At 36.4% G+C, this 25,727-nt stretch overlaps 1 protein-coding gene across 11 annotated transcripts in view; it reads left to right on the plus strand.

Moving 5' to 3' along the window:
• The window catches only part of CDH18 (cadherin 18), a 576,293-nt gene extending 561,297 nt beyond the window's left edge, over positions 1 to 14,996 (plus strand). For 8 of the 11 annotated variants that reach the window (XM_074576154.1, XM_074576155.1, XM_074576158.1 and 5 more), the window contains 2 exons: positions 12,426 to 12,677; positions 14,231 to 14,979. In XM_074576154.1, coding sequence (XP_074432255.1) covers positions 12,426 to 12,677; positions 14,231 to 14,733 — 755 coding nt within the window. In that variant the 3' untranslated portion in view covers positions 14,734 to 14,979. Of the gene's footprint in view, positions 1 to 12,425; positions 12,678 to 14,230 lie in introns of all 11 variants that reach the window. The other 3 variants (XM_074576161.1, XM_074576163.1, XM_074576164.1) reach the window with 1 other exon arrangement.
• The last annotated feature ends 10,731 nt before the right edge of the window (positions 14,997 to 25,727 follow it).

Here is a 25,727-nt window from a genome sequence, read left to right on the forward strand (position 1 = left end):
AAGTGATGACTACAGCTATTTCCCAAATTAGTGTATCAATTCCACTCAGATCATGATGGATCATTATAGCAAAACCCAGAGGATTGTTTCTGAAATAAAGTGTACTGTTGTGTATTTTCATATTTGAGTCAAGATTCAAATAAATTCACTGAGTATTGGACTGTGATCTTGTGTGGGAGACCATGGCCATGTTAATTTCAGTACAAGATACTTACATCAAGATTTTTTTTTTAATAACTCTATTAAAATGTTAGTTCATGATGAAGTAGATATTTTATGTTTCTGAACAGATTTTAATCGGGATCTGTATTATACGTGTTTTTTTACAATGGAAAATGCTGTGTTATACTTTAACATAAGTTATTTACATACACAGTTCTATAAGAGGGTGAGAACTTTTCATAAATCTCTAATGTGGCGCTGTCATGCTTTGGGTATAAGTATGCAGCAGTAAGTATTTACTGCTTTCTTGTTACCTCCACAAGAGCAGTGAGCAATGACTTTAACGCCAACAGCAGAAGGCAGTGTTTGGACTATCCTAAGTTGGATTTGGCAGGGGGACGCAGGGGAAGGAACTGGAAAAGTTTACCGGGAGACTGGTAAAAGCCTGTTGTGTATTATGTTTTTATTTCACCTAAGGAAATACAAAAAGGAAATATGCACTTCCTGTGGCATCTTGCATAAAACTTCTGCATGGACAGAGGCTCCAGAAATGCAGTTTCCAATTTGCCCACATAATTAGTGCAATGACAGTTTAACTCAAATCATAACAACAAATTTATCTTAGAAACAAAAACATTGTCACTATTTTGCTTGGCACATGATCCTTTGATTGTACTGTCTAAACGCTGCCCTTTATCGGGACTTTTTCTTTGAGATACAATTATATGTAAAATATCAGTGAAACACTTACTATGCATTCACAATATCCAGTTATGTAGCATTTGAAACTTTCATATTTATCATCTATTCCTATTCAGAAATGGAATTTCTGATGCTTTCTATTCTAGGAAATAGCTGAGAGATGATGGGCCAAAGAAGCTTTTCTTATGTCTGTGACAAGTCTCTGACACTTGAGAACTCATGTTTTTGAGCATCAGCTGTTAGAAAGAATCAGAATGCTCTTAACACAAGATAGCTGCTATTTTTACCTCCGGATTTAATAATTCTATAAAGCCTGGGATTCTTGGAGGGTTTTATTTGTTTGTTACGTTATGTTTTTTAAAGAAAAAAAAGCAATTGCCTTAAGAGAGTTTTCAATAATGTTTTGTGGAATGATAAAAAGCAAAATCTCGATGTCACATTGACAGAGGTAGTCAATGGCAGCTGTCACTGCAAAGCTATGTTTCTCTTGCAGTCATCTTTGTATCCAGTCATCCTCTCCTTTTATTTCTTCATGACAAAGGTTTCATTTCACAAGAATCTCAGTAGACATTTTCTTCCCTTGTTTTCATAACCCAGAACAACAGAATTCTGCTCTTTGAGCCCAATACACTACGGCATGTAGGTTCACCTACTCCATTATCATCACTAGAGCTACAAGATTAAAAGACCCTACAGCAGTGAATTGGATATTTAAATATTAATGCTTATATCTACGCACTTTGACTGAGATCTAGAGGACTTGCACGACTATAAGATTTCGTATTTTGTCCCTACCTACCTGTATAAAGTGCAGCGATATACACTCTCTGCGTGGGTATGATTCAGTTCAACATTCTCTGGATCAGCACAGGAAATAGATATTAAAGCATCAGTCCAGATAATTGATCATATGAACAGTTAAGCTTTTATCTCTTGGGCCTGAACTTGCATCTTTACTCAGTAACAATCCACAATCTTACAGCTCCAGCCTTTGAATATGCAGCCTCATAATGCAGAGCTTAAAGCCCTTAGGGAAATGTAGGTCGGGAGGCAGCCACAGGGCTATACCAAATATACAGTCCAGCAGAACCTAAGAGTTGCTTGGATAACGTTCTAGATCCAAGGTGTTTACAATTTTCATTTTAAAGAAAAAAAATGGAAAAGACAGAATATGATACCTTTTTCCCTACTGACTGGACTCTTAAGCTACAGTAGATCCTTTGCTGCTGTTTGAGCACTGACAAAGTACTATTCAGTGAGTAAAGGCTTAAGAGTATGAAGAAGAGGACCGCCAACAAAATAATGCATTATCTGTACACATGTAAGCAAGACAGAACAAGAGCTGCAATAGAATTTCTTTGCTATACAAAGAAAGCGCATTAAGGTGTAATCGTTTCCTGCAATTTTACAGAGCAAACCCAGGGAAGATGCCTTTTTGTTTGTTTGGGAATTGTACTTATGAAGGCTTTTTAATGAAAACAGGGCTGTTTACAAGTTATTCTGTCCAGAAAAATGTTACAATTTCTATTAAAACCTGAGCAGCCAAATACTTTTTTAATCTGGAGGTGCTTTTATGTTGCAGTTCAGATACCACATAACTCGGTTCATTGTTATCTGTGTTCTTCTCACTTCGTTTTTTGGGATGTTATCATACATAATTTTTTAGTACTTTTTTTCATTTGTGTGTAATATCTTGAATTTACATTTTTTTTTGTATAATCAGAAATATCTGCTTTTGGATCTCTCATTAAAAATTTGCCAGGGCCATATGAGACTAAAACCACCTTCTGTTAGGGAATCAGTGGAAAGATGAAAGAACTTCTTCATACTAGAGCTGTTTTAAGTACTGGGTTTTAAAATTGTACTTCTTTTATCCTGAAAGAACCATAATATTTTTCCAGATGCTTAAAGAATGGTTGATATATTTGTCAAAATTTGTTAGTTTGATGGAAAATGCATGTGAGCATATGTCATTGTTATGATATCCCTAACCGTTACTATATAGAGACACACATTTGCATAGGCTCTCTCTCTCCCTCTCTCCCTCTAAGTCTAAAAAATCAATTCCCTTTTTCTGCCTATTTTGCTACTTATTAGAGACTTCTTTTGGAAGTTACACAACACATTTCTGGGAGCTGACAAAAGAGTAAACCCCCAGAGAACAGTTCACTTAGGTACAAGAGAACATTTATGAATTTTATGCACTATAAAGCACTGTTTTGCCAGTGGTTTTTTTTTTTTTACTAGATATACAGTCTACCATGGGTGCTCCTATGGGTATTGTAAATTTCCTGGACAATAAGGTTTGTGCAGAGATTGTACACATTCACCCAACACTGCCAGTAAGATTTGTACTTTCTATTCCTTTAATAAATTGAGACTGCTGACTTCTGAGAGTAGATAAAGTTTACCTTTGTCCTACATCAAGGAAGAACAACTCCCTAGACAATGCTTAGCATTTTTTCTCCTCTTGTTTTATTTCTTCAGGACAAAGCTTTCATTTAACAAAAATATTTGCAGTTTTAATTTTCCCCTCTGTCCACTTTTCTCAAAGATCTAGCCTTTTGAAAATTGCCTAGTGATGGGGAATATTCTGGAGTTGGAAAAAGGTACGCCATTTTTCTGATACTATCCCATTGGAGATTCTTTTTTCTTAATGCTATGCCACAAGGAACTTCAATACCCACAGAAGTAGAGACCTGATTGTCTATAAAATCTGGAGCACAGTGAGTTCAATGGCATCTGTATAAGATGAAATTTGTTCATTCACCCGTGCCTGTGATGCAAATTAACATTTTTCCTGTGTCACAGATCAAAAATGGGTGAAAAAAAAGATCAGTTTTACTTGGCATTGTTTTTATTTAGGAAGAGAGCAACCTCCAGAGAGCAATACATCCCATCCCAGCGTGATTTCCCCCGCAGAAGTTTCTGTTTATCCCTCTGCCCTGATATGTGCAAAATTCTTATCTACAGCCATATTGCACAAGATGTCTGTAGCAGGCAGGTGAACTGACTTTAGAGCTTTAAAGTTACAAATAAGCATGACAGATACCAGACCATCTCTTAGTTGCTCTAGACCATCTGAAATGGCATTAAAAAAGGTGAGGCTGAAACCCTGGCTTTGCAACTCAGCATAAGTGGGAAACAGCTACATAGTTCCTGCTTTCATTTACATCAAAGCGGTATGCTCGCTCTGGTTATGTAGTATTGCAAGTTACTACTACCCTTCCAAGAAATATCATCCTGTAAAGAAGACAAGTTGTAACTTGAGAGAAATGATACCTGAGAAAGTGCGAGGTTAGCATTACACGTGCTGACTGTAAGTACAGTCTATGGAAGTGCTGTTACTGTAAGCAGGTTGAATGCCTGAGCAGGTATTATCACAGAATCAACATATGAAAGTAATCAAAGGAATTCTACCACGAGCACAAAGGACAGAAAACCAGGACTAGCTACCACAGAGACATTTTTCTTCCACAGACCTGTGAACTTCTGTGATCTTTTTTTGATTTAAAAAAATTGGATGTAAGAATGACCAGGCAGGTAAGTTAGTGCAGAGTGTATAGGTTCTTCATGCATTTCTTTTCAGTGCAGCTACCTGTTGTTGTTTCACAAACCATCCCACGAGCAAACTACTATGTTTCAGGCCCCAAAAGTCTGCTATGTTGCTTTTCATTTTTGCTACCCATAGAACTAGAAAGGAAGCCTGCTGGCAATAGTTTTGAAACCAGCACAAAAGAAAAAAAAAATATTTAAAAGAGTTATCAGTGAAGAAATGAAACAGAAATGACTATCAATATAGTCCCACATAAACAAATTAACTGCTCTGACTTTAGAAATATAAGAAATGCAAATCATTCCAGTATATTTTCTTTGAAATTAGTTATGACTTCTCAGAAAATTTACAGAAGTTGAACTGCTGATCCAAGCAGAGCTGAAAATGAAAACATGCCTTAAGCTATAAACAGGTTTTTACTCTATTTTTTTTACTTCCATTTGTCTTGTGTCTGCCTGTAATGTATAATGTGTCAAAGGAATTCTCAAATTGTGAATAATAAATGAGTATCCTCCAAAGTGTTCCAGTAGTCATCTTCCATAGTGTTATCATTGTATCTCAGTTTCCTTGATTTTCCTATGCCCTCCTTTCTTTTCTTATTTCAGAAGCTCAATGTAAAAAGGCAGAGATGATCGAAAGAGGAATGTGTGTCGCGGGTGGAGTGATTAACTTCACTTGTGAGAGAGAAGTAGTGAAATGTTTATTAACATAAAACAGTGATTTAACAAAGTTAGTAGTGAATGTGACAGTGTTTTACGAGATTCGATGCCAGGGTACGCTTGATTATTTACTGCATAGAGGCCAGGGTCAGACAGAACTGTCAGGGAGACCCTCCCGTTGAGTCACGAGGTTCAGAAAGGACCCCCTTGCTTTCTAAACTCCTTCTCAGAGAGGAGTCTAGGTGCGGCTGGATCCAATCCTAGTCCCAGACTTGGTCAACGGTTTATGTCTAAAGGAGTATAGATGCGCAATCAATCCTTTATATCACTTAGCTAAGATTTCAAAGTTTAGCATGCTATTAGTCACTTACCAAGAATCTGTTGTGGCAAGGAATCTCTCAGCCTCGAGGAGTAGAACCTTAAGCAAGCGTCCCCACTCAAGGGGAGATCCTGTCGTGCAGCCCGCTGCTGTGCAGGAGAGCTCAAAGGGCTCTTGGACTGTGCGCTATTTATGGAGTAAGATAATTGACCTATAGTCATATTCGCATGGGAACAAGATACCTAGGTTGCCACTCCAGACAGTGTTTTGGTTATCTTGCCAGCCACCCCCCACAGTTCAAGTGCAACTCATAACAACTCCCGCTGATGGCCATGGCTTGAGCAGGAGCCGGGGGTGGGAAAGGGGAAAAGGGGACAGCACACCGCCACAATGTGACAAACAGCCTTGTATACAGTGTGCAGTGTGGCTTAATAAACTACCACGCCTTCAGAGTGTGAAGAGCTGCTTCTTTAGAGCCATGCAGAATTTCCCATGTGTAACCTGAAACCCACTTGAGTTGAACCTTAAATTCTAATCACCATGTTTGCAAAGCACAGACCAAATACGAGAAATTTTAGATCATGAAATGGGGCAATGTGCAGATATATCTTTCCTTCCCTTTGTTGGAGTTGTTAATTTCCCTTAGCAGACAGTCCTTTCATCTCCAGCAAGTCCTGGTCCTTATCATATTTCTCAGGTGTTTTTTACTGTATTTAAACTGGTCACAGTTTAAATCTATTGAGATGAAAAGGTCGTTCCCTCTAGCTCTATAAGAATCAGATTTGTAGTTCTCATTATCCTAGTGCTATTGCTGCTGGCCTATACACTTGTCTTTCCTGTCTATATGCTCTATCTGTTTCCAGGTATCAAAGAAACTTCTCAATCTATGACCCCTCTCCTCCCTTTCAAACTAGTTTTGTTACTATAATATTATTTTATTTTATTTTCCCCTTACTAAACACTTTCCTAGGTTATCAGTGTCTGTCTTCATACTTGGTTGCCTGTAGCTTTTACATTTTGTGGGATTTTTTTGTTTCATGTTAAGATCCTTCTGTTAAAAGTTGCTGTCTTTCTAGCTCCTCTCTCAATGGGTCCTCCGATAGTTTTTGATAAGGAATGTAAACAATTAAAACATGGGAACTTAGAATATCAGAGTAGCTGTCAAGATGCAGTTGGTACTACAGTTTGGCTAAACTTTTATTACCTATTCATTTTGTTGGCATACCTTTACACCTTTACACTGTCCTGAAGAATAGACCTCTGACTAGAACATGAGAGACATGATTTCTGTATTACACCAATGTCGTTAGCTTTGGTCATTTTCCACTATCCTTGATTCTCAGTGACCTTCAGAAAATCAGTTCTTAGATGCAGCTTCCTTTTCTGTAAAAATGTTAGAGATCTCATCTGTAAACTATTCTAAAAGTTTTAATGAAAAAGAATAGTACGTGAGAGCTGTGTTACATTCCAGTATTTTATTCATATGTACACAGAGGCATGCACTAAGAGTTACTACCTGTAACTCTGTAATAGAGAGAGCAATAGTGAGAATTATGAGCTCTAATGATATTGAAAACTGAAAATTTCCATGCCAGTGCCCAAAAAATTACAATCATACTTTTTATTTGTGTTGAGAATTGTGACATTGCATTGAAGGAAAAGCTTTACATTGTTTCTTTGAGAATGTTTATAATTTTGCATGTTGTTCCAGAATCTCCTGGGTATACGTCATGCAACATCTGTTTCTACAGAAATCTAGTTATTACTAAATAGACTACAAACAACATAAATTCACCATGGCAAATATTTGAAATTAAAAATATGATTCTGTCTCCTTCTTTGCCTAAAATTGTTACTTATACTAATATTTAATTCTATGATATTAACTATACAAGAAAAACTATTTAATGGTAAAAGAACAAATATAACATTAAAATAAAAAATGTCTTTTTTTTTTTTCATTTGTATTTATTTTGTGTGGTATAAAAATGTCAGTGCCTTGTTTGGCAAGACCTTCCACACCAGAGAAGCATGGTTTAATTGTAGTTTTTTCTGATTTTTTCACTGTAACATTTGAATTGTCCAGTTTGCCCATTTTGTCATTTTGTTCTTTTCTTTTTATTTTTCTCACAGGTTTAATTTATTGTCCTCACAATTTTTCCCCCATCTGTCCACCATTATCCTTTTAGCATACATGCTCACATCTCTATGCTCTTTCCTTTATATCTTTGTCAATAGTCTTCTGTGCTTAAATCCTTTCATTGCAGCTAGATTCCTGCTCAGGAATCCTCAGTTTTTCTTCAATATATTTTGTCTCTGATGCTTTTCTTTTCAGCCTGCATTTTCATCACTACTTCTGTAGCTGTATAGTGATACTGGATCATTCGCTCTTTTTTAGATTTATGGCAGAGGATGGAAGGAGGAGGTTATTCTTTCCTGCTCAGATTTGAATACTGGGCCTTCTTTAGGTATAGGGCCAGGAAGATTCACATGGACAACATTTTGTGGGATTTTCTTACTTATATGGACAAGGTAGCTGACCTGAAGTGTTCCGGACTTGTACACACTGTAACAGAAATAAAATAGAGTATTAAGCAGAAATGAAAGACTGTTCTTATTATTGGTAATAGCACTTGCTGTCACCTTTTGGATTTAGTAGTATAAGATCTAAGAATTTTTTATTTTGGGATGAGAGATGTGACAGACGTTAATATTAATGCTTAGTTCATGGATATATTGTCACTACCAATGGGGAATTACATTTCAAACCGAGTCCTTGAACATATCCTTAGGTTTTTAAGGGATTATTTCTGGATAACTTTGTTGTATGATTGTCACCTTCTTGTTTGTTGTACATTGAAATACAATTCTCCTTAAACTGTCACTTCTTTGAAATTGCTTTTTCTTTCCCTTGATAAATACATGTGCAAAAAAGTGCACATGGGAGTGTTGCACTTCTCTAATGACTTCAGTGGGACTTCTAGCTGACCACTCACGTATTAGTTTATTTTTGCAGTATTGGTGCTGAGGGAAAAAGGAAAAAAGAACAACAACCCACAAAGCAAAACAGGACCGTTACTGCTCTCTTGCAATGAAGCTTAATGACACAGGCTGTGTACATTACATAGCACTTGGCCTCGCACCTCCTCTGGACCCTGTGTAGTACCCAATGGAGCTCAGATTTCATTATTATGGCTTTTTTATCTTTTCTGATTTTATGAAATAATGTGAAAGTTGTATTGCAGACCAACAGAGCAGTGTTATCATGGCACAAAAGGAAGTTACGTGCTGCAGAATGTGTAGCATGAGGCTGTCTGGGGATGCTTAAGATCTGCAGGCTGTTGGAATACTGTTGAAGCACTGTGTAAAGGGGGACGAGACAAACCTGGTGCACTCTTGTCCATACTGCCAACTAGGAAGGGTCCCTGATGTATGTTATTAACTCTGACTGTGGTTGGGTGTTATGAGTCTTAGTTGGCCCAGACCAACAGAATACCAGGGAGAGTACTAAAACTTAGCAGTGTGAACAGTCGGTGTTCCAGGGATCATACTTATTCCCCAGCCCTGTTTTGTTTAACAACCTGTGACTGCAGGAGATAAAAAGAGAAATTGTTAGAGAAGAGCTCTGCTAATAATCTGTGACAAGTTACATTTCAAGGAAGGGAAGCCATTATAAATTGGATTCCGAACAACGCCAAAGTCAGCGGAGTTTTTCATGCATATGGGGGAAATGATGATGCTTTTTTATGAATGTAGAAAGGCAGAAGCAGCAGTTGTCACCTTATATATATACTGAGCACATTAACTTCTTTTTATGCAGAATATATATTTGTTTGAAATGCCCTACGAAAATCACAGATATGTGAGTTTATTTCTGCTTTTGGGCTGTATCTAGAGGTCATTCTGCCACCACTTTGGCAGCTGACAGGCAGACCAGCTGCAGTCATTTTGTATTCTATGGATTCTATGTATTCATTGAACTTAAGATCTTATCTGTGTCCTCCAGCAGTATTAGGGAAGTTTAGACTGACAGTCTAGCATTAAAAAAAAAATGGAGAGAGTGGTAAATGGGCAAGATTTTTTTTTTTAAGAAAGCAAGTGAAAGTTTTTTATCTAACATTATGTAGCAGAAATATAAAACAGCTGCTTACTTTACCCCGTGATTATACCAATGTATGTGCTCAAAAATTAAAAGACATGCAGGTAATCTCCCTCTTTATAATCTGTGTTCCATAAGATTATTTGATTGTTTTAGGAGTATTTTAAAATAGATCATTGAGATTGTTCATTTACTGCAGTTAATCAAAAGCAGAACACCATACATGTATCAAAGAACAAGATGGTCCAAATTTCAAACATTAGACTAGAGACTCTTCTGTATATCTTAGAATTAGACTGTCAGAGCATAGTAAGACCGCCATGGGTGGGCACAGTCTGTAATTATGGGTTTATGGCCACTGCTCACTCTGCTTTAAGGGAGAGTTTTCTTTATGTAATAAATGCAATCTGAATTTCCGTGATACCAAGCTTGATTTATTCAAGCAATTGACTCAATTATAACACAGAACACTTTCCTCCTTAGTTTACTTGCAGAATAATGTGGAAATAATTTATTTCTTAGGAATCATATAATTAAAAAAAAATAAAATCAGCACTGCTGAGAATACCACAGTAAATTCTTATAAGGTTTCACAAGCCCAGATTAAGCAATATAGAAAAGGGCTAAAGTTTAACAGAGATTTTACAAAAATGAAAGGAATATTTCTGCATGTCATATGCAATAGGTATACAGGAATCATTTCCACAACCATGTATCAAATGAAAATGCTGATTTTCTGTATATTTTTAAATCACATCTGTTTTAGGGTTCTTCTGCAGGTTACTGAAAACATTTTTTTTATTTTGGGGGAGGTGTGTATAGTATCTGGCAACTTTGTAAGGAAAACAGTATGTTTTATCATATTTTATCATATTTTATGACCCCTGTGCAAATATAATTTCCAAAACATGATGAACTTACTCTGTGTAAGAATTTTTCAGATGAAAGAATTAGCTGTTCATCTCATTCTGGTTTCAATAGGGTTCTGTAATGGAGTGAATATAAACAGCATTGTAAGTGGCTGGTGTCATGCCTCTAAAGAGGAAGTTGGCATGAATCTTGGGATTTAGTCATCAAAGGTATACCTTGACATGAACAAGTAGAAGAGGACTTCAAGGCCTACTGCAAATAAATAAAGAAATAAAAAGAATATTTTGTACCCACTGCAAACAAGAACAAAACTTAAATCAGTTTATAACAAACTCACCATGCTGGAGACTTCCAAGAAGATAAGTAGAGGGGGTGGAGAAGAAAAGCCAATGAACTTCAGTGCAGTGGAACCTGATGCTCAGTTCTTGTCTCAGCAGCAAGGGTATCACTTCCCACCTCATATATATTTCTTGCGTGAAACCTGTTACCAAATACATTATGTTATGTTATTATGCTGATGTGGGGCTATACTACCAGTTTTTTCAGTACCACTGTTGGCAAAATGTTGTAAATGTAAGCAAAATGTTGAGAGAAGCAAGTTAAAATGAATGCTTTAAAATTTGGCACAGAGCTTGATAGAAGATGTGGCATGAAGAGTAGTCACCTGGTAAACACTTTGTATCCAGTTTAAACAAAAACTTAACTCCTCCATTCAAATATGTCTGTGGAAAGTAATAAATCCTATAGGCTAAAATATGCCACACTATCTGTATTGTTGCACTAGATTTTCACAAAGTGCCACAGACTTCATTTTTCCATAGATCATGATACACCCATTCAGTGCTGTAACCACAGTGTTAAGGAAAGTGAAAAAAAAAATTGGTGGTGTTTTGTAACAGGAAGAGAAACGTAGCAGATGTATTTTTGCACTTATCACTCCTGTGGTGTTTGTTAAAAAAACCCAAACCCACAACTCTGCAATTTGGAAAATGTATGACTGTTAATCATGGGCAAGCACTACAAGAGGAGAGTTCTTTTCTTCCAACCTCTCTTCCCATTTCTCAGTCCCCATCTCTCTCTCTCCACAACTGCTCATGTCTCTGATTTCTCACTGTCTCCAATTTTGTTTGATTTATCTGTGTGCTCTTATTCAGGGGCCAGTACTTTTAAAGTGGTGGCAACAAAATGAAGTTAAATTCTACACACATAAAAAAAATATATATAACTGTATATTATGGTAGCATTTCTTCCCCTGCACTCTTTTTTAAAGGAAAATGGGTGACAGCTTACTATCCTAATTAGTGCCTATAAGTGCGCTTGCAATGTGTGTGTAATAAGCATTAGTATTTGCATTGACTGTAATGTATGCCAGATGGATCTATAGGTTACATAATGGTGACAAAGTCTTACATCACTATGTCCCCTTTGCTTACTTACCTTTAACCTCTACCCGTTTAGAACACGTAACATCTGCTCTTTTCCCCTTCCTTTCCATTTTCTTCCTCCATCCCTCTTCCCTTCCTCCTCCTGACCTCTCCACAGCATGAGTCTTTGGCCACTGTCCTTTCAGATGTTTTCTGGTCTACAAAACCTACCACAAACAGTAAAACATGAAACTCTTATTTTAACTTTTACTAAAGTCCTTTTAACATTCTTCTGAGAATCAAGAGGATTTTATGCCATGGATGATTTCTACAACAGATATTCTGAGAATTCCAGGTATTCAAATTTACAAGTGTCCCTATACGACTGTAACATGGGATTAAAACACTTGCAAACTGGGCCCAAAATGTTTGTCCAAGTTCATCTAGACTCTAAGACAGGTACATGAGCTTAAATAATCCTATATATGTAATGCTAATTACTTCTCCATGCCGCCTCTTTTTCCTCCGTTGGCTGCAAATGCTTCCTGCCAAGTTTTAATTCCAGATTGTGCATTTTCACAGATCAGTTCTGTCTAGTTTTAAGATGCTCCGTGCTTCTATTTGACAGGAAACAGTCAATAACATTTTTATTGTTTTGCTTCATTAAAATGATATTCTGGTTTTGATGTTGTAGATAATACAGCCAGTATCCTGACACGACGACGGAGATACAGTCGAACCACTCAAGATATATATTACCTCCCAGTTTTGATTTCTGATGGTGGAGTGCCCCCTCTCAGCAGCAGCAGTACTCTCACAATTAGGGTTTGTGTGTGTGAGAGAGATGGACGAGTGAGAACTTGCCATGCTGAAGCTTTCCTCTCCTCGGCTGGCTTGAGCACAGGAGCTTTAATTGCAATCCTACTCTGTGTTGTCATTCTTCTTGGTAAGCCATTTTCAGTATTGAGTAATGCTATCCTTCCACTGGCTCTCTGAATGTGACAGGGCAGAAATTTTTCATATGACATGTTTTTGAACCAGAGGCTGCCTGATAGTAGGAGGTAATTATAAGCACAGAGCTGTGATTAGGGGGGAAAGGTTTAGCTAAAATTAATAGGGAAAAATGCCTTTAAAGTACGTTCATGAATATCTGGAATCCACTGGAAATTATTTTTCAGAGGTTATCAAGTAATTAGCACTGCAGATCTTTTTTCTGTAATTTGGAAAAATTTCAAAAAGCCACTGACTCTAATTCCTTGTCTAGAACAGTGTGAAAAATGATAGAAAAGAGATGAGGAAAGCTTTTTGAAATGCATTACACTGTAAGAAGCGCCATTAGCACTGTACAAAAGCCATTTCTTAATTACCTTTGTGGAATAAGCTGATAGCAATGCACACCATAATCCACAGGGGCAAGGGACATATGAGACTCTAAGATGACTCCATTAGATAAATGCCCTTGCATTTTCTCTTGACGACTTTTTTTTTTTTGCCCAGGACAATTTGAATGCTACCCATTAGTTAATACTCTTTTTTTTTTTTTTTTTTTTTTTTTTTCCTGGCAGGGGCACAACTTGCTAGGTACATATCTCTGTACTACTCGTGTGTCTTTCTGCTTTCTTATAGAGATGACAAGAGATAATGAAAATTGCAGTGTGACCCACATAGGAGATTTTGAGGATTTTTTTCCAAAGGTTCTACGTTTTCTCAAGATTACTTCCCTCACAGCTTACTTCAGAACTTCTTTGTCAGAAAGCTGTTTTTAAATGTATAGTAATACATTTAGTTTATAATATTATATTTTATCATACAAGATTGAATATTCATAAGAGAAAAAATAAACCTTTAACATTTTAATTCAATACATATACTAAATATTGGTTTCAATGAAGCACTGAAAGCCATAAACAATGCTTCTGAAAAATGTCAGCCCTAGTTACTCACTTCTCGTTTAACTGAAAGAATGTTATCCCCTTTTATGTCCTTTATGAGATCCTTAATAATCTAACTAGCACATTTCATTACTGGCTCAAGAAATCCCAGTAATCCCCGCAAAGAAATGATACAGTAGGAGAGCGCTCTGTAGTGATCCTTTGGAAGACCAGGCTGGTTGTATTGGAAGTTTGTAGTTTCAGTATAGCATTATTAATTTTCCCCTTAATTGTGTGGTCTCGGCCTGTTGCACTTTGGCATGTCGCTATGTCAAAACACAGCTGTCTGGATTTCACGGGTGCTTTCCAGGCATACGGTAATCCATCTTCAGGTAACACGTTCCACAACAAAGGCACTGCTCACTTAGGAATATAAGTACACTCTTTTCCAGACTGGACAGGTTTGGTGACCCTTTGTTGCAGATACATGCCTAACGTAATGATCCTGAATACCAATATTAGCCTGAAAAAAATACACCTCTGTATTCGTGACTTAGTAACTGCTGTTTCTTTAACATGTACCTACTTACTTCAAATACAAACTTTAAACCTAATCTAATATCTGCAGTTTTCTCTTTAGCAATTGTGGTCCTTTTCATCACCCTAAGACGTAGCAAGAAGGAGCCCTTGATCATTTCAGAAGAAGACGTCCGGGAAAACGTTGTGACATATGATGATGAGGGTGGTGGAGAAGAAGACACAGAAGCATTTGACATCACAGCACTACGGAATCCATCAGCTGCTGAGGAGCTAAAATACCGGAGGGATGTTCGTCCTGAAGTGAAGCCTGTGCCTAGGCATCATCCCTCCTCAAGTCTCGACAGTATAGATGTCCAGGAGTTCATTAAGCAAAGACTGGCAGAGGCTGATGTGGACCCCAGCGTGCCCCCATATGACTCCCTACAGACATATGCCTATGAGGGTCATAGATCAGAAGCTGGATCTATCAGCTCTCTGGATTCAGCCACAACACACTCTGACCAGGATTATAATTACCTTGGAGACTGGGGACCTGAGTTCAAGAAGCTAGCTGAACTCTATGGGGAAATAGAATCAGAAAGAACAACTTAGTTGTAATTCCCACAACAGAGAAGTTCCTGAACGACTGGAGATATAATGACAGCAACGGTAACAAAAAATGAATGCAGTACTTGGAACTGAGCAAGTTTTATGCAGTTACTGTAGAACAAGTGCCCTTTTCATATTTGAAACTGGGTTCTCCGATTGGAAGAAAGTCAAATTTTGAAAAATACAGAAAAAAGAAGCTATTGTCCCTTGTGTATATTTTTTAATTGCTCAATAAAGTCTGTGGTACCGTATCTGTAACAATACCTAAAGTAAAGCCAAGCAATGACATTTTTATTGTGATATGCTTAACATCTCCAAGCTAGAGTAAGTTTATGGTCATGCCTATTTAGGAAGATCACTAACAGAGGAGTAAATCTCTTGCAGGTGGTTGTGATCTTGCATTTCTAGCTGTGCTCCAGGCCTTGTAATCCCAACATGAGGTAGCCAATGGGGTTTACCATCAGTGTGAGAAGTGCAGAAGGGATAAGCCACACCTGTCCTCTTAAATATACAGTCCTTTGATGATTTAATCTTCCTGAATTATCAGGTCGCATTGAGATGGTGTCATTTCATTATGTCCCTCATAATCTTGTCATCCATAACCAGCTAACAGAGGGAGGGCATCATTAGCTGTTAGCCCAAACATGGCTCTAGCCCATACCGCCAGACCTGCTCTGTTACTGCGTGCTAGAGGAACCGTTGTTTCCAGTGTTGTGCTTTTCCTTTTTGTCTTTTCATGGGAACATCATTCATTTAAATGGAATGGGTCCAAAGTACTCTTTAAGCAGTGAAGCAGATGAGGCATAGGCTCTTTTAATAAAAGCAACAATGGCAGCACCATTAAACTATGCAGTTGTTTGGTTCACTGTGCTTCGCTTATATCAATAAATGAAGCTTTTTAAGTCTTCTGCTGGTCTGAGTCCAGGAGCTATGACAGTCAGTTTAAAGCACAGAGTTCTCAATCATAATGTCTCTCTATTTCCATGTGTGACTAAAAGCTGCTGGTAAGGCACTGGAATAGAGAAGACTGAAACAAAGAGAGTAAGATGATGATACTTTTTTCTTTTTAGTTCAACCTATGGGTATTTAATTTCTCTTAGAGTAATTTCCATCTAAGCAGAGCAAGCTTTTTTCTCCCTATTTCAAGCATCATGGGAATAGGAACATTTTAAGTCAGTGGAGGAAGAAAAAATTAAAATGTACCATTATTGTGGTTCCTATAGATTAAATAAATTGATTTCTTATGTAAGTAACTTTCTAGCGTTGCAGAGCTGCTTAAAAGTTCTGCTTAGCATTGCAGGCTGCTTAACACCTAATCCAGCAGTTTCTGATGTTTTCCTTTGTTTTGTTTGAAATGTTAACCTTTCGTTTGTCTTTCTCGTGGTAATATTATGAGAGGACCAGGAGCTCATAATATCCCATGAAAGATTATGACGTATAAGGTTCACCATCCATTACTGCCTTGTAAGAAAACTGTAGCTCCAGTTAGGGAAGTGGACTTCTTGCAATATGCATTTGATAGAGAAACTGTCCAGAGCAGAAGCTGTGTACTGTTTTTTTACTCTCTAGGCTGGTGTGGAGAGTGATACAGATCTGTACACTCCACTAGATTCCTCCCTATACATTTTAGGTGTCACTTACCTTCATCTCAGTACAGAAGGGAGTACCTTTTGCTCCTCCAAGCAAGGTCTCTGTTTATTGCTGACCCACTGTGGGCCACACAGGTGAAGCAGATTATTAATCCTTCCCTTCTTCACTGTGTAGTTGGATAGGTCTTAGACATGACTGAAACTTCTGATCAGTTCTGCTTTGAGAATCTTTTTTATTTTATTTTTTTTTCATAATGACCTCCTTCCTGAGAAGTTGTTGACTGTTTTTAGTTTAAACATCCTTCTGGAAAAATTAGCAAGTAGCTTTGTAAGAAATTTTTCAAACTCTAAAAAGCATTAGTTGCACTGTAGTTCCAGAATTGGGTTTTACTACACTGTTTTGCTTGCAACTTGAAAATTGTAGTGTTTCCCTTACTGTCAACATCTGAACCCACAGGGCAATTTAGAGAGGAAAAAAACCCAAAAATGTTCTGATGATTTTTCGGAAGTAGTTTAATAATTTGTGTTCATATTTATTTATTTATTTTTAATTTTTACTAAATATAGAATCTTCTAGAAATGCATTTAAGGACATGTTCAATTGTACACTAAAGTTAAAGAGATGCTTTAATGCAGTAAGAGTTATACTCAAGCTGAGAATGGTTTATGTGTTCTTTTTTGGGGGTAGAGTTAGGTTACGTTTCAGTTTTGTCCCAAAAGAAGCAACTAGTAATGCAGGATTTTGAGGAGAAATTTTCTTTTGATTTAGATTGCACTTGCTTTATGCCAACATCTAAATTTTCATATTGTATGAGTAGAGTGCTAAGAAGAAAATCTTTCAGCATTATCAGTACCATGGGCCATAATACTTTGTACAACATCTGCATGAAAACTGCATTCATTGTCGTACTGTAGCTTTGAGAGCCAAGTATTAGTTACCTTTATGTCTGTTGCCTCTGGTCCTACACCGAAACAGGGAAAATCAGTTGTGTTTTGTGCTTGAAGCACTGTTCCCGCCATTGTTTTTATTTGTATCATAGAACATTCAGGCTTAAAGCCAACAAAAGTGCAGTGACATAAGCAAATAAGCACTCCTTATGCTCATGTTCTGATGAAGTTAATGAGAGAATGAGGTCATATCTCAGAGAAATCAGAATCCCCTTTTCACCATTCCTGCTGCTCTCTTTGCTGCTGTACAGCACGTGCACCATACCCACTGCCCCGGGAATTCTGAATCCTTTAAAACTCTGCAGGGTTATTGAGATACTGCTTCAGTGATGCTGCGGTGTGTCCTGTTTGGTATGTCCTATCCACAGTGATCGCCAAATGTGCTTTTCTATCACGATAAGTCTGCATGCTTGCTATGCTTACTGTTTTTTACTCAAGTACACATCACAGTGCCGTGTTGTTTGCATGACAAATAGCAGAATATTAAATCTTCAGGGCCATAGAAAAAGGCCTCATGGTGCAGAAAGACCAGGTTTACAGAATTCTTTTCCTGATCTCACAAATTTTTCCTTTGGTTCTTTGCATCCTAGAAACAAATTTAAACTATGTTTAAACATTTCTATGTTAACTTTGGTTAAACTGGAAGAAAATTAACACTGTATGCCATGGAGGGCACAATCATTTTTTAGCATTGCTGATTTAAACAAAGTATACATTCAGTGAAAGTATCGTGGGAAACTCTTTCCTAGTTTATGGTTAAGTCTGATTGTATAGACTTTGCTTAAAGCTTTCATGGGTCCTTTGTGTACTTATATTCTCAAATATTTTCCTATTAGCCTAAATAGTAATCCTGTTGCTGCTTAACAACTAAACACTGAAAACTGCCAGTTTTACTTAAACTGAAAGATACTGAGTAAAGTGAAATGGCACATACGAATTCGTGCTTAAGGGCTTTCCAATTTACAATTTTATTTCTGCAACAGCTATTCAACTAATAGTACACTTACATCAAATTAATTTGTTGCGCTGCTTCAAACAAACCCTCTTTCTTGTAATGGTGAGGGCATTCAGTATGCTGCAATTTTGACACATCATCTGAGAAAATGGTCTGTATAAATATTTTAAAATGTAAAAATATATTTTCAACCTAAACCCCGTCAAAAATGTAATTTAATACACCTTAAAGACAAGGAAGAGCTTGGATTCAACTCACATTAGATTAAGACTCATACATTGAAAACAAATTAATTTGTGTATCACTGTTACCATTTATTACATACAGATAGAAGACTGTAAATGTTGAAAGTAAATTCACTCTGTTATGCACTTTATTTTTTGCATTCTTCTTAGAAAACCAAAATAATTGTAAATGTTTTTGGTTTTGAATTCTAATTGATGCAGTTGTTTAAGTTGTGAATACTGCAAGAAATGTCTATGTGAAAATATTCTCACTGGTATTTAAAAGGAATTACAACATTTCTTTGGCCTAAGGCTTTGTAAAATCATCCTTTAGAAAATCTAAATATTTAGTCTGGAGTTAACCAAACTCATAGACTCACGAAAAAGGATAACCAAGAAAATGTTTTAAATGCAGAGAAGAATATGAAATTATGCTGCCTAGGGTTACTTTGTGGATTATAAAGTGCTAAGACCTTGTACTTGCAGTACATATAAATGGCACAGTGCATTCTAAGGAACATTAGGAGCGTGTTGCAAGTACTGGGCCATCCTTATTTTTCCAAAGTCTCCAAAAATATATATATTTTTTTTAACAAAAGAGTTATGTAAAGCATACCTCCTTATGCAAGTGTTACTGATAGAAATTGTTACATTTTCTTTTAATAAACAAAAGGGACAAAATCTTTTATTCGTATTTTTCAAATAAAATATTCTCTTTGCTATGGTGATGGGTTATTGTATTCCTCATCACAACTAGAACGGGTTATTTTTTCTTCACTCTTGTATTTTATACTTACCAAAGAAATATAACTATCTGAAGGCACTCTGCCTTTAAGAATGAGATGTGATACAGCAGTGTTAATGAGGTCAATGTCAGAAATGGTATGGTAACTTTAACTAGATTTTAATGGCTGGTATAGTCACTCAGTTGTGTCACTATTTCAAAGACTGCCTTACACGATTATTGCTACAGATGGGTAGGGAGAGAGGGAGGGACACCAAGAGATACTTTGCAACAGACTGTGGTATAACTGCTAAATGGTTCATTACTTTTACTTGTGGCGACCATTCCACTCCAGCCATCACTGTCCTGAAACTGAAATACAGTGTTATAGGATGAATACATTATCCACATGAGTGAGTTAGGGAATTGCACATCTATGAATCCAGATTGGTGGTGACGGCCGGGGTTATTATCCTAAATTGACACAGAACAGAAGAATAAAAATAGGCAAGGACATTCACAACAATCAAGCTCAGGCACGTGCAACACAAGTGTACAGGCATCACCCATTCTTTCTCAAAGGAATTAACAGGGTTTACCAACAAATTACATCTTAGAAAATACTGGTACCGTGACTCACAAGAAACTTGTTGCATGCAAGACCTTCTTTCTGAGACTGACATAAAATTCAAAAATTAAACTAATGTTGAAGGAAATGAAAATACATTTTTGTTATAGTACCCTACTTGCTCTACATTATTGCCCACGCGGCAATTTAGATTTTGTACTACCATGCTATGCAATTCCCACATGTGCCTCAGCACAGCCCCAGGGGGGGAAAAAAAAGGTTATGGTAAGATAATACTTACAAAACAAATATTGTCAGACAGAATCTAAATGCAAGTTCAGGGGAGAAACTAGTGGTTTTGTGGTTTTTGTTTTGGTCCTCATTTGAGGTATTTGAACTTTCTAAGAAAAGTTTATAAAGATTTTACATCATCTTTCATATGTAAGATTCGTTGAACTTTTTTTTTCCTTGCAAAGCTTATTATCCTCTTATATTATTGTTAAATTAAATTTTAGGTTTCTTGAATTCCATATTGCTCCTTCCACACATGCCAAATGTATTGTTTATATTTAGGTGCAGAGAGTCCTCAAAAGCTAGAAAGCTTTTCTTGTGAGCTTAGTGGACTTTTTCTGTGGGCTTCATGATTCTGTGTAGCATTTTTTGTGTTGTTGAACACCTCACAAATCCATCAACACACCTCAATCTGAAAGTCCTGAAGATCCAACAAACTCTTTCCACACTAGGTGTCTCTAAATTTAGGTTGTTCTGGAAGCATATGCAATATAGCATTTTATAGCTGATGGGCAGTCAGAACCTGCGAAAACATCCTCATCCAGCAAAGCAACCTTCGGAGGGAAAAAGAACGTTGGACTTAGGACTCTTAGAGGATCAGAGGGCACACAGAGCTTGAAAGGTGTCAGATTCCTAGCCAAGCCTGAACAAAATCAGAGTCCCTGGGACCTTCATAGTAGACCTTGTCATCATGCGTGTTCATTGGTAGAGTTCAAATAGCTGGTGCGCTCAATGGAAAGCCTAATAAATGTATCTGTAAACAGGTGAACTATTCAAATATCTGAACTGCCACATTAACGCATTCGCAAGGCTTCCAGTGTGAACACATTTCTGAGGTGTAATGCCGTTCTAACACACACCATTACCTGCCACATTAACTATTTTGAAACAAATTAGGCTGCTCTTGACATTAGTATGAATATTGTATATCGTTTACTTAAAATCTGAATTACTTGTTTAAAAGTAATTCTTTCCTGTATCTTCTGGAACTGGTTTGAGGATAAAGTAAAATTCAGCCATGTTTTAAAGTCACAAGCACAACATATCTAAAAACCAATTTTTCATTATAGGATTTGGCCTGACCAAAAATCAAATACTAGTTGTGTACAAAATGTAAAATTCATTCTTACTTAGGAAACTACTTTTTTTGTGTAGGCCTATTGATTTAAAACTATGCCTGAAGTGTAAAGGTATATGAAAATACACACATCCTGGTTATATCATGAAGACCACATTTGGATCTCTCAAAAAGCAGCAAAAATTAGCTCACAATCTGTGCTATTTGCAACCTCTTTGAATTTATTCTTTTTAATCAAACTTGTATTTTCCAGTTAGTTTCAATGCTTTGTGCTACGTAAGTTTTCAACTGGGAAATGGTAACACAGAGGAGAATGAATCAGAGATTAAAATCTTTTTTAATCTCTAGCTGCTATAACTATTTTAAAAAGACTAAAATTGAAAATGTCTTTATGAAAAAAAAACAGATTATTAGCTCTGAAAAGCAAGTCACTTGCATATGATGTTGGTAATAATAAAACTAATAATGTTCTTGTCCTTTCTTACTTGTTTTTATCATGAACCATCAAATCAGAAATTGTGGTGCCATTTCTTTTATTATATGTCTCTAAAATGTTTCAAACCTGACATATAAAGGGAACATCTCTGGAACAAGGTGTTTGTTAATTCTGTTTTGTCTGTCCCAAGACTGAGATTTCTTTAAAATAGTTCCATACAGAGAATTTCTTTAATGTAGGATGCCAAAGTATTCTTTATGTGTTAACTAATTGAGTTATATAACTGCAAATATAGCATCCAGTTTTCTGAGAGAAGGAAATGAAAGGCAAAGTAAACCTCTCAAATCTTGTACATGAAAGAAGCTCAGATTCTTTAAGCAGATCTGAAACCACCACGTCATAAGCATATTCTATCCTGTGTAGTGTTACTTAATAATGAAAACAAAAACCCCTCTAGTGCTCACTTCATGTTCTGTACTCATTTTCCAAATAATCATTTCATGTACCTTTATCATGCTTTTTTCAATAATATTTTACCATTTCAGAAAGACTCCCTAAAATATTTTTGACAAATTTAAATATCTTCAGAACATTAAGAAGTCACTTCTGTTGAATTTGATGGAAACTCTATCAGAAGGACTGTTCTTTGACCAAGTCCAGGATAGAACTTCTCATGAATATCTGCAAGGACTAATCAATAGCTGACTGGTCCAAGCACTTTATCATGGATGTGGAAGCCTGGCTTCAAAGCAGGACGTTAGACGGGGATCTCGCAGTTCAACTATTCCCTTCATAATCCCACGTCACAAATTTCAGTGAGTTTTTTCACTGATTGCCTGATGAGTATTTTTGGGTAAAACAGCATTATTATTTTTTGTCAAGCTCTGTAGAAATGATTGATCCTGAAAACATGAGTTATGTATTGTTCACTTCATATCCTCCTTTATTGTTTCATAATGTTTTCTTTCTTTTCTACCCCCACCATTCCCCTTTTTGTGCTGGATGCTTGAAGCACTGTAGTATGGTAATTTATCTTAAGAATGTCAGGGGAATCTAGGAATAAAACTTCATCTCTCTGAAAAATGGAAATACTTACAAGTGGTATCTGATGCCAAATTTACTAGTGTTTATTTTTTACTCTGGGGCAAACCTTTTAATGGGACTTTGTCACAGCTGAATTCTTTACATTTTTCCTGTGCATAATAATACGAAATACAAATCAGCTTAGGTTATCAGCTTGATAACCTAAACAATCTTGGTGGTACTAAGCATTTATATTGGCCAAGACTCTAGTGTCCTAGGTCACATAGAAAATTACATCATTTGGCTAAAGAATTTCTGGCTTAAAGGCAAGATTTCTGAATCCAATGTTACAAAGCAAAGGCTTGTAAGGGAGGGAAGGGGATTGTAGGAAGCGTGAAGAGCAACTGAAGGGTAGTAGAGTAGATGATAGCAAATACCACAAGATGTATACAATTAGTGGCAAAATGATGGCAGGTAAGTCATACAGTCAGTAAAATAGTGATACAGGACAGATTTTTCAGTAACATATTATGATTATTATTCTAAAGCTTTATGATTTAAACATAGACTAACAGAATGGTTTGTGTTAGAAGGGACTTTAAAGATCACCTAGTTCTAACCCCCCTGCCTGAAATATTTTATGACTATTCCTATTACAGGTAATAAAAACATAAGTTATATGTGATATATAAAGGGTATAGACTACGAAATTCAGAAAAAAATTACAGTGGAAAAGGAATATATTTAAAATCTATTTGTGTTTCTTTACACTATTCAGCTGAGGCTAATTACTATTGCTGATACTGTAAATAGCCCACATTGCTGGCTCAGTCATGTACATGCAGATTCCCACTGGTGTGTTTGGACTTTTGGATTGCTGATTTTACATAGGGATTTAGAAAATACTTTGTTCTAAGTTTTGGACTGCACTTTTGTAATGAAAAACCACTACAATTTCCTCACTTCTGTAGCAGAATTTTAATTGTTCTGATGAAGATTACACATTGCAAGAACAGTCACAATAGCTACACAGAGGGCTGCAAGTGAAAATGGTCATGTATCTACTTACAGGTATCTATTACTTTTTGCCTGATTTGTATCCACACAAAATATTGACGGAGATCACAAGATACTGGTGAAAGCTTCTGTCATGATGTACACACCAAAACCTCTGCTGACTCTTTTCCAGCTCTGTCACATCTAAGCAAATTTCATATTATGTGAGTTTAATATGATTTATTGCTCACATTTTGTTTAGCGTGGGAGGAAAAAAGAAAGTCAAAAGAATATAGATGTCATACAAATTATGGAACATAAAAACACGGAACATAAATGCACAATTTGTGCACTTTATGCTATATTCAGCTTACTATCTAAGCTTTATCCCTACAAGAAGAAAGTAAAAAGGGCAAACTCTTTGGCTAGCTTGGACCTTCAACTTCTATACTAGATTCTCAGCTGTCATATCAATGAAATGATAGTTTTAACATGTACATACAGATGCAGTTTGTCAACTGAGAAGTAGGTGACTTTGGACAACAGATTAGACTTGAACTCAGGCTGCCTTTTGCCAAGTCGTATTTTAGAAGGAAAGAACACCTTGTGAGAAAATGGGTCAGATGATAGAAACATCCCAATTTAAGTGTGTGGAAGGGATACTTAGTGTCTTGTACAGTTTTACGTGATTCTGACAGTCGAGAAGATGCTGCTCTAATGTGTTCTTGTGGAAAAGAAAACTTTTGCTCTCTGAAACTGAAAAGCTTTGCCTTGTGTGCAAGGTGTCTTATGCCAGACGTTACCACAACCTGAAAAGATTCATCCTGAATGTGAGAGGTTGTGATGGTCAATCTGTCTCTTTGAATCTTGTGCTGTTTGCTGTTGATGATGCAGTCTGTATGGTCCTGGGTATTGCTAAGGAACATCCCATTCTTGACAGACTTTTAAATAAAAGGAAGATGGTAAATTTATTTTTGTTAAAAAAAATAAAATTAAATACTGAGCATTTCAGTTCAAGGTCACTAGTTTATGTTTGAAATGGAAATGAGAAATGCAAACACAATTAGGACCAAATGACTGCTTCTTTACATGAAATTTGTTTGCAATCTCACTTCAATGTTAGTACAGAAAACCTGTATTATAGGAATGCCAAAGAGATAGTCACTCAGTCTGATCACCTGTCTGTTCCTAATTATATTCTGAGATTCTTGTTGACCTTCTGGGTGATTTAATATTTCTAGGTATTTACAACAGAAAATTTACGGGTGAGCAAAAGTCCATGATATACTTTTTTTTTAAATATGATAAAGGATAACTTTACAATACATATAGGAAAGAGGACTAAACATAGGGGACACAGTAATAATGGACATGAAACTGTAGTTCACTTAGTGACAAGAAAGTAATTTTATGTATTTTATACACATGATGTAGAATCAAGGCCAAATATTTTGCTAGTAAGTAGAGTAACAGTAGAAGAAAACTTGTTCCTTTAACTCAGTGTAATAAAATTGAAATTCTGTTCCATGAAAAAGAAATGTTGATGCATCCATAAACAAATAAACTTTTCCCATCTATTGATTCCCTAACTGTCCTTAAGCAAATACCCTAATATATGTCTATTAGCAAGTAACTTACTCATATTTTGTCCATTGTGTAACTAATTAGTCCCAGATGTTCAAGTGCACTTGTCTGAAATAAACTCTCTCCACATATCAATATACACTAAACAGAAGATGCTAAAATGAAAGGTGCTGAAGCTTCCTGGTGATGATTTCTACTAATGATCTGGAACCTTAAAATTAAGTGATTTAGGAGCTCAAAATTATGAAAAAAAAAATCCCTTTTTGTTAAGTGCTTTAAGAACCTGGGGTGCAAGTGCTAGAAAAATTCAAAACCTGCCTGTTCTATTCTTAAAGTGTTCTTAAAAAGTGTCTAGAAACTGTCACAAACAGCAAAATCAAGTGGACACAGCAATTCACTGGACATGTGAGGGAAAAGGAAATCTAGTTCATGTAGAAGGCTAATCTACTAGAATTTCCTGAAGGTGTTGACAAGACTTTGAATAAGGATAATCTGATTGATTTAGTACACTTGGATTTCCAATAAGCTTTTGACAAGGTCCTTCATCAAATGTATTATTGAATGACACGATCTCAAAAACT

The sequence above is a fragment of the Larus michahellis genome, chromosome 2 (assembly GCF_964199755.1).
Source record: "Larus michahellis chromosome 2, bLarMic1.1, whole genome shotgun sequence".
NCBI classification, from domain to species: domain Eukaryota; kingdom Metazoa; phylum Chordata; class Aves; order Charadriiformes; family Laridae; genus Larus; species Larus michahellis.